General features: G+C 46.4%; 1 protein-coding gene across 11 annotated transcripts in view; it reads left to right on the plus strand.

The window, feature by feature from the left end:
• The first annotated feature begins 1595 nt into the window (after window positions 1–1595).
• The window catches only part of LOC147639861 (uncharacterized), a 168933-nt gene continuing 157607 nt past the window's right edge, over window positions 1596–12921 (plus strand). For 6 of the 11 annotated variants that reach the window (XM_086774780.1, XM_086774789.1, XM_086774795.1 and 3 more), the window contains exon 1: window positions 1597–2918. In XM_086774780.1, coding sequence (XP_086630906.1) covers window positions 2861–2918 — 58 coding nt within the window. In that variant the 5' untranslated portion in view covers window positions 1597–2860. Of the gene's footprint in view, window positions 2919–12921 lie in introns of all 11 variants that reach the window. The other 5 variants (XM_086774757.1, XM_086774766.1, XM_086774810.1 and 2 more) reach the window with 2 other exon arrangements.

A 12921-nucleotide genomic window follows, 5' to 3' on the forward strand; every position in this document is an offset into this window, starting at 1 on the left:
TTTGAGTATCCATGCCTACATTAATCTATGTGCTAATTATTCACTAATTACGTCTTAATCATTTGCTAATCACTTTGTAAATGATGTTGATTCTAGTGTATGATCCACCATAGCTCATCATTATGCTCAAATTTCAACATGCTTGACCTTTAGTGAATGGTACATTGAAAAACCCCTTACCTAAATAAAACACCTGAGAGACTACCTTGTCATGAAAGATGTCTTCTTGCAACCACTTGCCAATATTAACTTTGGATGGAGGCTTGCTAGAACATAATACAATCACACTACACATAGTGAAGAGGCCTACTGGACTCCTAATAAGCTCCGGGGAGACTCTCATGCATACCTTACGCCCACTCGGTTGAGACTTCTGTGTTTGGGCATTGTCAGGTAGTGCCTTCTTTCTCTCTTCCCCATCTTCTACATCATGTAGGCACTTCATGTCTTTAGGGTCCTCCAGCTCCTAGTTCCCCTAGCTGCTAGAGCTCTCTACCACCTCCTGCGTGCATTCCCTCTCTATCTAGGTTGCTAGTGTGTATGCATGCGTTAGACGTTACGTGACTGGTGTACAGGGGCATGCACCTCACACGTGCTAGTTAAAATTCAGTATCCCCACGTCCCCACTCGCTCAAGACCCCCTTACCCTTAGAAGTCACGAGACGACCATCTCTTTGCATGGCACTTTGAGAATCAGTGAGAGATGTGGATGTTTGAGAATGGTTGTCACAAAGAAATGGTTGGAAAACCCTTAATTAATAAGGTTATCAAAACCTTTGAAAAAACAATAACTTGTAAGGTTGTATAGACTAATTAATGAATTTCCATTTTTCATCTCGAGCCCCTATTTTAAAATACCCATATTCATGCTAGTTGTCCATTAATTAATTAATGGGTCTTCGACCCATTAATTAATCAATGTGTGAACCTTAGAAGAGTAAGGTTCAGGCGGCTCATCTTGATTGTCATTTTCAAAAAGAAATGAACTAAATCATTGCTACACACAATCACCATTCACAGCTGAATGAATGCTCAGAGATGGCATCTCTATGCACCAACGCAAGACACATGAAATTAAACATCAACTGCTAACAAAATTGACATATTATCAACGAACTCTCTCGCATCATCTCTTGCAGCGTTAGGATAACGACTAGATTAACACGGGACTCTCGCAGAGTTTAGATAATGACCATATTAACAAGGGATATATTAACATAATCAATCCATCATATTTCTCTCTCTCTCTCTCTCTCTTCCCCTTGCACGGAGGCAAAAAGCCTGAGGACCAACATGTAGCATTTCTCTATTTATATGAAATCGAGGTGGTTAGAGAACCATCTAGAAAGTTCACCATGATTTTTTTAATTTTTTTTAACGTCTTATCAACAACTGCACATCTTTTTATTAAACTTTCAATCTTGCCAAATGCTAAGGTTTGCCCTTTTGCCTAAGGTCACCCCTCTATCATGTTTAATTAATTAATACAAAACAAAATTGGGCACCCAACGGGTCCCAAATTTCTTTTGCTGGATCAATTAGTGAGAGGGGCTTGAACCTTTGAGGTTGATTAATTTTTTTAAAGCGTTTGAAGTTGAGGCAGTGGGATTTTTTCTTTCTCTATTTTGATCATGTCTCTCTCTCACGCGCAGCTGCTAGGGTGCGGGCTCTCTCTCTTTCTCTACTTTGATCGCGTCTCTCCATCGCTAAGCTCTCTCTCTCTCTCTCTCTCTCTCTCTCTCTCTCCCGTGCACGGCTAGTGGGGGGTGTCTGTGTAAGGGTCTCTCTCTGCCAAGGTGTGCTATGCTCTCTCTCTCTCTCTCCTCTGTTCTGCGACGGTCTCTCTCCCTCTTGCGCGGCTACTCAGCTCTCTCTCTCTCGTGCTTGTCTACTGGGCAGATCGAGACTGAGGAACCACCTTACCTTTATCATTAATTAGTGCCTGCTTGCGAGCACTGATTATATATTCACTAGACTTAAATATGTCTATACCTTACCTTTATCATTAATTACTAATTATATATTCACTAGACTGAAATATGTCTATGTAAAAGGCTGTATATATATAGAGATTCATACCAATCCTTAACGACTTAACGGTCGTCATGTGCACACCAGCGGGCGTTATTCCTTCCTCTCTCTAGATCCACAGTTTAATGGGTCGTGAGCGCAGAGCTATGGAGTTGTGATGCACAGAGGGCTTGGAATGGGGTGGAACCCAGGATGTCGTGACTGTAGGTATCACTGAAGAGCAGCCTGGCTGGGGCTGGAGCCTGGTGGCGGAGTTGGGGGGTTGCGTTGCCTGGTCGTAGGAAATGGCGCTTGCGGCCTATGGTGCTGATTGGCTAAGAATGCTTGAAGCCGGGAGGGTGATGGTGGGCGAGTAGCGAACGACTGGTGATGACGGCTTGGAGAGGCTGGAGAGGCGTACCTGGGAAGGCACAAAGATAGCCACGTGTGGAGATGTTGGAGGCGCTTGGGAGGAAGTGTAGTAGACGCTTACTAGGCCGGCTGGGGGGGCTGTGAGGGAGCTGCCTAGGGCTGAGTGTAGGAGAAAGAGGTTGAAGGAGGCAGAGGTGGCCATTGTTTATGGGCCGAGAAGGGAGCATGGCTGAACTGATTGGAAGGCGGGAAGTGTTGAGGGCTGGAGCTCGTAGATGGCTAGGGTCAGAGGGAGGGCATCGTATGGTGGGCGGGCTGGAGAGAGGCATGGAGCAAAGGGAGGTGGGCAAATGTTAGAGCTTAGAGCCGCGTAAACAAAGCGTCGAAAGAGAGCTCACCCCTTTGAATTATGCCCTACGAGGGAGACCACCTAGGAAAGCGGCATTGCTGAAGGGGTTTTTATCCAAGCCTTTCCAGAATGACGATGGGAAGCCTCAAGCAGATGCTCTCTCTCGTCTCCCCACTCGAGTTCCAAGGTGAGCCAGATGCTCTTGTAAGCAATTTGCCTGAAAACATCGCATATGCATGTGTTTGCTGTGTTTCTGCTCTACAACAAAACCAGCTCAGGTCTGTATCAGTTCATTCCAACATTTTATATGTGTGCGGGCAGAGGGGTGTGTGTGTGTGTGTGAGAGAGAGAGAGAGAGAGAGAGAGAGAGAGAGAGATTGACATCTTCAAAAGACCCAGAGGGTCTATTATACCAAAAAGATAGTACAATGTATCCTATGATTTTTTGGAACATGCATGTGAGCCGGACAACCAAATACTCGAAAATGAGAGTCATTTGGCTTCCGCCCAAAGGAAGCCTCATACGGAGTCATAGAAGGAACAACAACAGCAGGGGACCGGTTGAGGATATGAACTGCCGCGGCACAAGCCTCAGCCCATAGCACATGAGGGAGAGACTGGTTCTCCATCATTGTTTGTGCCATCTCAATAACAGTCATGTTCTTTCGCTCTACTACCCGATTCTCTGAAGGGGTGTCGGTGTTGGATAACTCTCGCATGATGCCGTGCTGTGCACAATAGTGATCAAACTCATGAGAAGTAAACTCGCCACCTATGTCAGCTCTCAAAGTGAGAACAGAAAGACGGCTTTCGTTCTCCACCATAGTATGCCAATGCCAAAATTTGGAGAAAGCCTCACTCTTGTACTGCAGGAAATAAGCCCAGGTGAACCTGCTAAAATCATCTACAAGAAGCATGACAAAGTGAGAACCTCCAAGTGATGCAGTCCGCATGGGTTGCATAAATCTGTGTATCAACTCAAGGGGAACGGTGGCCCTCTTGGCCGCCTTCTTTGGAAAATGTGCTCAATGTTGCTTCTCCCTCAGGCAAGAGACACATTGCCCCTCTCTAGGCCCGATATTAGGCAAGCCCTTGATCAATTTGTCGCGGAAGGCTCACCACAAGGCCTCATGATGAAGATTTCCAAATCGAGCATGCCAGAGATCACTTGTGGGAGCTTGGAGGGGAGGGAAGAGAAGAGAGAGCATGGAGCCTGTAGAGACCGTGGTCTGCATACCCTTCCCAAAGAATAGTACCCGTCTTTTGATGAAGGATAGTAACGGAATCTGTGGTGAACTCCACTTTTGTGCCAAGAGTGCACAATTCCTGCATAGAAAGAAGGTGAAATCCAAGATCTGGAACATAAGGAATAGAAGAAGCAAACTTTCCTCCATGCTCGTCAGGAACTAAGGACATGGTGCCCTCACCACAAATAGGGATGGTGGATTTGTCACCGATGGTGACATTCCCGAGATGTTTCTTTGGATCACTAATCAAGTCCTGTCGAGAAGTCATGTGCTTTGTAGCACCACTATCCACAATCCACTCCATAGGTGTAGAAGCTGAGAGAGAAATCTCTAGAGTAGTAGTAGAAGGAACCTCCTCAAGATGTACCCAAGCAGCTCTGTCAGGGGAGGAGGCTGAGGAGCCGGAACCCTGGCCTTTCTTCTTGTTGTCTGCCGCCCTCTTTCTACACTCCTGATAGAGATGTCTATCCTTTTGACAGTAGTCGTACTTCTTAGGCGATGATGAGATGGACTTGCCTTTGTCCTTGGACTCAGGCTGAGAGTGATTACCTTTACCTTTGGCCTTCTTGTGTTTTGTTATTTTGGCCTGTGAAAGCTTGATCCCCTTTGTCGGACTGGGTGCAGGCATTCCAGCTCTCTTGGTCAAGTACCATAGAGACGACCTCTTCCCACTTGAGTTCTGTCATCCGTTCGGAAGTGATCAAAGAGGAGTAGAAGTTGTCGAAGGATATGGGAAGTTGACTGAGAAACAACAGTGCCATATCCTCCAAGCCGATTTCTTTTCCACAGGAGTGAATCTCGTCCCAAATAGCCTGCTTTTTGTTGATGTGCTCCCTCATGGTCTTGGATTTTGAAGAGTCCAAATAGCCTGCATTTTGTTGATGTGCTCTCTCATGGTCTTGGATTTATTGAGAGTTGTACCACAAGAGAAGCTCGCTTCTGTAGCATTATATGGTAGTGATGTGTGTGAACACACTTAGGACCGCTGGGGCACTTTTTCCCTCACTAGGAGGTTTTTTCCTCCGTGCGTATGTACATCCTCTTATCTACTCATTTTGGGGTGTGTACTTATCTTTTGTATCTGGCATACATTTGTTCATTCTAATCTAGTGAGTTTGTGTGCTCTCAAGCTTCTCTCTCTTGCGTGTGTGCATCGTTGCAACTCTAACCCTAAGTCCAACAATTGGTATCAGAGCTAGCTTCCTTGACACTTGGTCTAGTAGTCTGCCTCCCTACTCACGATCCTATTTTTTCTCTCCGATTGAGATATCCTCTTAGGAGAAGAAGGTGTATACTGTAGTGTGATGTATACGAAGTATACATAGTTTTCGGGAACCGCGACGCAATTCGGACGTGTTTTGGGCACCACAAGGTTTTTGCAGGTGTTCTGGAGAGGCATCATTTTGGATTGGTTCTGCTCGATTTTGGGTGTTTGGGCTATGTAGCGGCGGCAAAGATTTGGTGTGCAGCAGCATCTACAGTGTCTTCAACAACATCCACTATCATACTTTCGCCAGTAACATTCTATTCTCTACTTTGTGTTAATTTTCATACACTTTACAGGTGATTCAGTCTGTTGGCAGCCATCCTAGGTTGCATTCAGTGGATATTGAGTACTTGCAGTGTGTTGAAAGATTTTGCATTTGGTAGAAAGTCATGGTTGGCAGTAGTGATGTATTCAACATGTTGTCTGCTGGGGACAAACTTGATGGGACTAACTATCCATTGTGGTCCTATATGACAAGGTTGGATCAAAACGTACGTACGGATCCAATCCGTACCGTACATCCGTACGTACGGATCGATCCGTACGCGGGGTTTTTTTTTTTTTTTGGGGGGGTTTTTTGCTTTGCTTTGCTTTGCTTGCCTGCGATAAACGTTTCGCCTGCGATAAACGTTTTTTTTTTTGGGTTTCGCCTGCGATAGCGCCTGGACTCTGTACGGCGCACACCTTCCGGTAAGGGCCTCTACAGTCGCACTCTCTCTCTCTCTCTCTCTCTCTCTTCGCTACTGTCGCCGCCGCCTTCCTTTCGCTTCGCCTCCTTCCCCACCCCGTTTTCCCCACCCACCCACCCACCCTTGCTCAGGCCCCCAAGGCAGCAACATAACTCTCTCTCTCTCTCTCTCTCTCTCTCTCTCTCTCTCTCTCAGAGCCTTAGCCCACCCTCTGTGGACCGTGCATAGAGCTCTCAGCCTCTCTCTCCTTCAAGTCTCTCTCTCTCTCTCTCTCTCTCTCTCTCTCTCAGCTGAGCTGCCCACTAAATATTATGCATTGCATGATTGCTGAATCCTGATTGAAATTGTATGGCATTGTGCATTGAATTTGTCAGAGCAATCATGCATTGACTTGTATTTCTAATTTCTCACTTTTGAATTAGTAGGTTTTTGACCTTGTTGTGTCTCTATTTCGAAAGTTTTATATGTCAATGTGGACATGGACTGAAATTTTATGTAGGTGGCTGAAATTTCTGAGATTTTATGTATTTTTACCAATGGTATGTATTTTTATGTACCTTAAAATTTTTTTCTGTACCAAACAACGTACAGTACGTACGGATCCGTACAGTACATAACATTTGGAACCACCTTGCTATATGATGAGGCATGTAAACTGCCAAAGCAGCAAACCGCGGATACGTAGAATGTGCCCATGTATTCCAGACAAGGAATCAAAGATGAACCCATTCCGTGTAGTCCAAATATGCCAAGTCCTGTCCATCTAAGGAAATGGAATATCACAAGGTGACTGTCCGAAGTAATGACTTGAGGACAAATCCCAAATATCCACTGATGAGCCGAAACAGTAGACCTCTCTACTGCCTCCCAAACGCGAGAGACAAAAGACCAAATGTGACGGGCCACTGGACAACTCATGAACAGATGCATAACTGTTTCAGTGCATGTCGTGTAGAAGAAGCAAGAGACCAATGTAATTTTACGACGGCTGAGCTGATCCCGTGTAGGTAACCCTCCCACCAACATCCTCCAAATGAAAATCTTACCTTGGTAAGGGAGTTTAGACTGCCAACCACGCATAAGAGTTTTCTGCCACCATGATTTAGACTTGTGCAATCCCCACACCTTATTGGTCTTGGCTGAAACCCAATCTTTCTCTGATACGAGCTTATGATAGACTTGGTTAGCTGAAAGTGATATCAAGTCACCAGATTTACATAGTGCCCAATCAAGCCAAGGCTGATCTGCAGATGGCCGAGGCAATGGAGTAAAAGGCTCAACTGCATGCATGATGTCAACCCATAGTGGCTGAAATGTCCGAGGAACCCTAAAGTGCTGCCGAATACGACGAAACGAATATGGCCTGTCACGACCAGGTATCAGAGCATCTCGGATTCTAACCAAGCCTAACCTGACCATGCGGTTGAGTCGTATGCGTGAAGCATCTCTGTCTGGCCAAACAATGACACGCGACTCCACAAATGTTTCGAACTGCAAAGAGTTCAAAAGTAGTCTTTCATGACCAGGATCCCACCGAGCCAATAGTAGAACTTCATGCCAAGAAAGGAGAATATGCGAAAGGAAAGACCAGCTGACATGATCAAAAGCTTTTTCAAGATCGAGTTGCACCATCACAATCTCTTGCTTCTTTGCCTTGGCATAATCCACTCCAATTTGAACATTAAGAATATTATGCAAAATAATCCTGCCATGCACAAATCCATATTGATATGGATGAATAAGAGTAGGAAGCACCTTCTGCAAGTGATTGGCAAAAATCTTTGTAAAGATTTTATACATAATACCCATAAGTGAGATCGGGCGCCATTGAGCCAAAGAAGTAGGCGAAGGGACTTTGGGCAACAAACGAAGTATGCCCAACTTCCAATCGGCAGGCATCTATCCCTCATCCCAAACCCTTTGACAAATAAGCGTCAAAGGCTCTGCAAGCTGATCAGCATATTTTTGAAAAAACTCATTTGTCAAACCATCCCAACCAGGGCTCTTTCCCATGGGAAGTTTGGAGAGAACAGCTTCCACTTCCCCTTGAGTAACAGGAGCATCAAGCTGAACGGCCACATCAGGGTCAACTTGATATCGTACTTCAGCAAACAATGACTCCCTTGGAGCCACGACAGCCGGCGAGAGATCCTCTCGAGGGGCAAGCAAATCTTCATAAAACCTGATGCAATGCTGAATAACCTCGGAAGGTTGCCTTGGGCATCCATCAGCCTAACAATATTCTCACGCATATGTTTTTGATGCAACTTATCATAGAAGCGATGAGATTGATAGTTAGCATCCCACAAAGCATCAAGACGTGCAAGTAGTTTAAAGCGAACATATTGTGCTTCCTGCACCCTAGATAGCTCCTTTTTCAGCCATTCTATGGCATCCACAACTTCAGCATCCATAGAGTCAGTAAACATGAACGCCTGCAAGCCCTTTAAAAGCGACTCAAGAAGAGCCACATGCTGTTTTTGTATAGAGGCATTAGCAAGACCATAATGCCGTGCTAATTTCTGAGTGTTGGTAAGGAACACTGGCCAAGCATGATAATCAGCCATGGACACTCTTGTGGAGAAATGTCATATCAACTGACGCATATAAACATCAAAAACTTCATGCTCCGAAAAAGTATGATTTAAGCGCAAAGGCAAGCGTCCCAACAAGCCTTTATATGCATCCACAAGATGATAGACCATTTCAAACACAAGCGGCCAATGATCCGACAAAACCTGTTGGCTGATCAACCATCATAGTAAGAACCTCTGGCAAAAAGAGATCTTGATGTAAAATATACATCCTATCAAATCTAGCATAAGTGTCCCAAAACTGTTGTGAGGCATAAGTGTAACCCCGATGTAACCAAGACCACATGTCTTGTTTTAGCGACCTTGCTGCAAAAGCTTCCCACGCCATTCTCTCCGGGCCATCCATTACATAATGAGGCGACGTGGCTTGCTCCCTGGAGACACATATTAAAGTCTATCACAAAGCCAGGATGAGAGATTGAAAGAGCACACAAGTCATTCCACAGCAAACGGCGTGCACGAGCATTATTTGGAGCATACATAATGAGGCGACGTGGCTTGCTCCCTGGAGACACACATATTAAAGTCTCCCATCACAAAGCCAGGATGAGAGATTGAAAGAGCACACAAGTCATTCCACAGCAAACGGCGTGCACGAGCATTATTTGGAGCATACACCCCAACAACCATAAAGGCGTATCATCCCAAATAATCTATATCACTAGAAATCTTCCATGAACATCTTGAATCACAAGAGAAGGATGAAACTGCGAACGAACAGCAAACATAACACCTGACTGCGAAGCAGGATGTCCGCTGTAGAAAACATGAAACCCCTTATATACATAGGCTTTGCCAGCCAACTTATGCTGCTTATGTTCAACTGCACACAAAACATCCCAACCATGACAAAAAGTTGTACGCCAAAGCCTGAACTGCTTTTGGCGCGAAGAAATACCCTTTACATTCCATTGTACAATTTTCATAAGCCTTCCCAGAAAAGGAATCAACAAGGCCGTGTACTAGGCCCAAGACAATCTGCCAAATCACGAACCTTTTGAAGCATTGCATTTTTAGACATGGCATTTGTGATCTCAGACTGCCCTTGGAGTTCCCGAGCACGTGCCGAAGGGTAATGACCATCCCATGGCGAGATGACCTCACCCTTCGAACCAAACACAAGAGGCAATTGTTGTTGTGCTTCTTTTGTTAGGCGACTTCTAATAGGATAGCGTTCTACTCTATCCACCCCAAGAGTCCCTGTACCCTGAGAAAGTTGGCCTCCCGGCCTCTCAATCCTGGTCTATTGCTGGGCACCTGAACCCAAAGGGCGACGAGCATATGTATGTAAGGGCCCCTGATGAGTACGCAAAGGCCTCCGCCAAACAGCATCTGAGAAATCCCCCCGCGGGGCAACAAATCGTGTCTTTTTACCACGTACTTCCATCCATGGCTGCTCAACCTCATTCTGAACATCCACATGTACATCCATGTGCTGGGCATCATGTAAAGGAGCATCATGCTCATCTTCCACGGGCAACTGCCCATCAACGACATCCTTGGTAGCAACAACTTGTTCTTTCTTAGGACATTCGGAGACAAAGTGGCCCATCTCACCACATTTGAAACAGTGGCCAGCAAATGTATCCCACCTCAATTCATACATTAAAGGTCGCAGCCCAGCCATATTGACATGCAAATGTGTTGGCCTAGGTCTCCCAGTATCCCACAGCATGCATAGACGATTTCGGTTTCTAGATGTCATTCGAGGCACCACCAAGACATCACCGATACCTCGCATGAGACTTGGTAAAACACGCCAAAACATTGGTGGAAATTGTTTCACTTCAACCCAAACTGGGCAAGCCTGGCGCAACATATCTTGGTACTCTGCCATAGGCTTCCACGGAACCACATGAACCAACTGCCCATCCAAAAAGAGTGGCACCTGCTCCAAGACTGCCCTACGGGCTTTCGAAGTGCGAAAAAGTATTTCATAAAAGCCTCTCGGACCATCATAAATCTCCTCAAGTGCCTCAGGCGACACCAAGCGGCCCAACCATGCTCTAAGACGAGGCAACAACGGAATACGTCAAGTAAAGAAGAAGATAGCAGCACAATCATGAAAATCTGCTAGCTGTTGTAGCAACAAAGGAGTCTCCATGCATACATGAGCCACACCACCATTATCTACTGCAGCCATTTGCACGCTATTTGTTGTAGCAACAAAGGAGTCTCCATGCATACATCAGCCACACCACCATTATCTACTGCAGCCATTTGCACGCTATTTGCCTTCACATATTCTTGCAGAAGCTCACTAGTGATCTGCAGCAAACGTGCAAACTCCGGAGAAGGTACCTGAGAACTTTCCTCTGCATTCTCTCCAACATTCACCGGAGTGTAGCTTGCATCAACATCAAGCCTTTGATGTTTTTGTTGCTCCGATGCATCTGAAGCATAACCCACATCCTTCTCGATCATCTCCTCAATAAGATCCATGTTAAGGCTATTGGCAGCCATGCCACCAACAGCAGCAGCCGGGTCATCCAAATCCATGTACAAAAGCAAAGAAAACCTGTTCTCTCAAACCCTAATTCAGCACCTGAAAACTCTAATTCAGCACCTGCAAACCCTTGAATAGTTGCTTGAACCCTTGCTGCACCCTTGAGAAAACCTGCAAACCTGATTTATTTTTTATTTTTTATTTTTTATCTTTAATCTTCTGCCACTGCTGCCTGAAACCCTAGAGCCGGAAACCCTCCCAAAGCGTGTCAATTAGAGAGCTTATGATTAGAAAAGCACGAGAATCCGCTGCAGTAGGGATCGCCTTCAAGCTGAGGAACGACTGTACAAGAAATTTGGCGCCGAGATGAGCTGGCAAGGTTCCGCGGAGAGCAGAAAGAATTCGGCCTCCACGCTGGTCCAAGAGTGGGGTAGAAACTTCTGTGGAGTGGGCGGAGCAGGTGTCTCTGCAGCTGCCACTGCTGTCGTCGCAGTTCTCTCTCTCTCTCTCTCTCTCTCTCTCTCTCGCCTGTCTGCCCGCCCCCCGCCTGTGCGCCCTCTTGCACCCCGCCCTTCGTCCCCTCCATCTGCTCTGCTCGCTCTCTCTCTCTCTCTCGCCTGTCTGCCCGCCCTTTTCCATTTCGCATGTGTCCTCTGCTCTGCTCCGCCATTTCGCCTGTGTGCCCCGCCCTTTTCCATTTCGCCTGTCTGCCCGCCTCTCTCATTTCGCCTTTGCTCTGCTCGCCATTTCGCCTGTGTGCCCCCCCCTTTCCCATTTCGCCTGTCTGCCCCGCCTCTCTCATTTCGCCTGTCTGCCCGCCTCTCTCATTTCGCCTCTGCTCTGCTCGCCAGTTCGCCAGTTCGCCTTGCCGCACAGTTCTGCTGGCAATGGCCAGTCTATCTATGCGTTAGGCTGGTCGCTGGGCCCCCTTTCCAGTTCGCCAGTTCGCCTTGCCGCACAGTTCTGCTGGCAATGGCCAGTCTATCTATGCGTTAGGCTGGTCGCTGGGCCCCCTTTCCCCACCCACCCTTGCTCAGGCCCCCAAGGCAGCAGCATAACTCTCTCTCTCTCTCTCGCTTCTTCCATGGCTTCCCCCTTGCGCAACCCGATGAAGGCGACCTTTATGGTCACAAACAAGAGGATAACAAATGTGGAAAAGGAAATGAAGGAATGGAAGGCAGAGATGGAGGGATGGTGGAAGGAGAAAGCCAACTTTCTCCAAATAGTATTCAATGAGGGTAAGCGGTGGAAAGAGGAGAAGGAGGACCTCTTAGCGGAAGTCAAAGACCTTCACGGGGAAGTCAACACGCTCAAAGGCGTAATTTCAGCTCTTCAGAGGGAGCTTGCAGAGGCCAAGGCAAATGGTGGACTTGAAGACGGTGAAATTCAGCCATCAATGATAGAAGAGCTCAAGGTTATCAAAGAACAAGTACGGGCAATTAAGGAAGAAGAGAAGCAGCATGAAGCAAAGACTTCCTCATGGGTGGAAGTCATCACCAAGACGCAAAAGAAGATGGATGAAGCGGAGAAGTGGATAGAGGTCGCCAAGAAGGGTAAAGGTAAGGAGATAACAACCCCTACACCTACAATCATTAACATGACTTTGGAAGAGGAACAACGAAGACGTACGCGTGCTTTGCATGTGAGGATTACCGGCCTTAAAGACAAGGATAAAGTTGAAGAGGAGGTGAAAGAGCTTATGGTGTTGATGGGGATTGATAGTCCGGCACACGCAAAAGCTTGGAGAGTGGGCAAAAAAAGCGGAGGCAACGGGGAAACATCAAAGGAAAGAGCTCTCATACTTCGCTTCCCCTCTATTGAGGCGAAGAAGGAGTTCTTGAAGAGACGACCCACTTTAAAGAATACAGGCATTTTTCTTGGTGATGATCTTACTCTTTCACAGCTTGCACATATGAAGGAAGTTATGCCAGAGATTAGAGCAGCAAG

This window comes from Cibotium barometz, chromosome 3 (assembly GCF_041138505.1).
Source record: "Cibotium barometz isolate CiBa-2024 chromosome 3, ASM4113850v1, whole genome shotgun sequence".
NCBI lineage: Eukaryota > Viridiplantae > Streptophyta > Polypodiopsida > Cyatheales > Cibotiaceae > Cibotium > Cibotium barometz.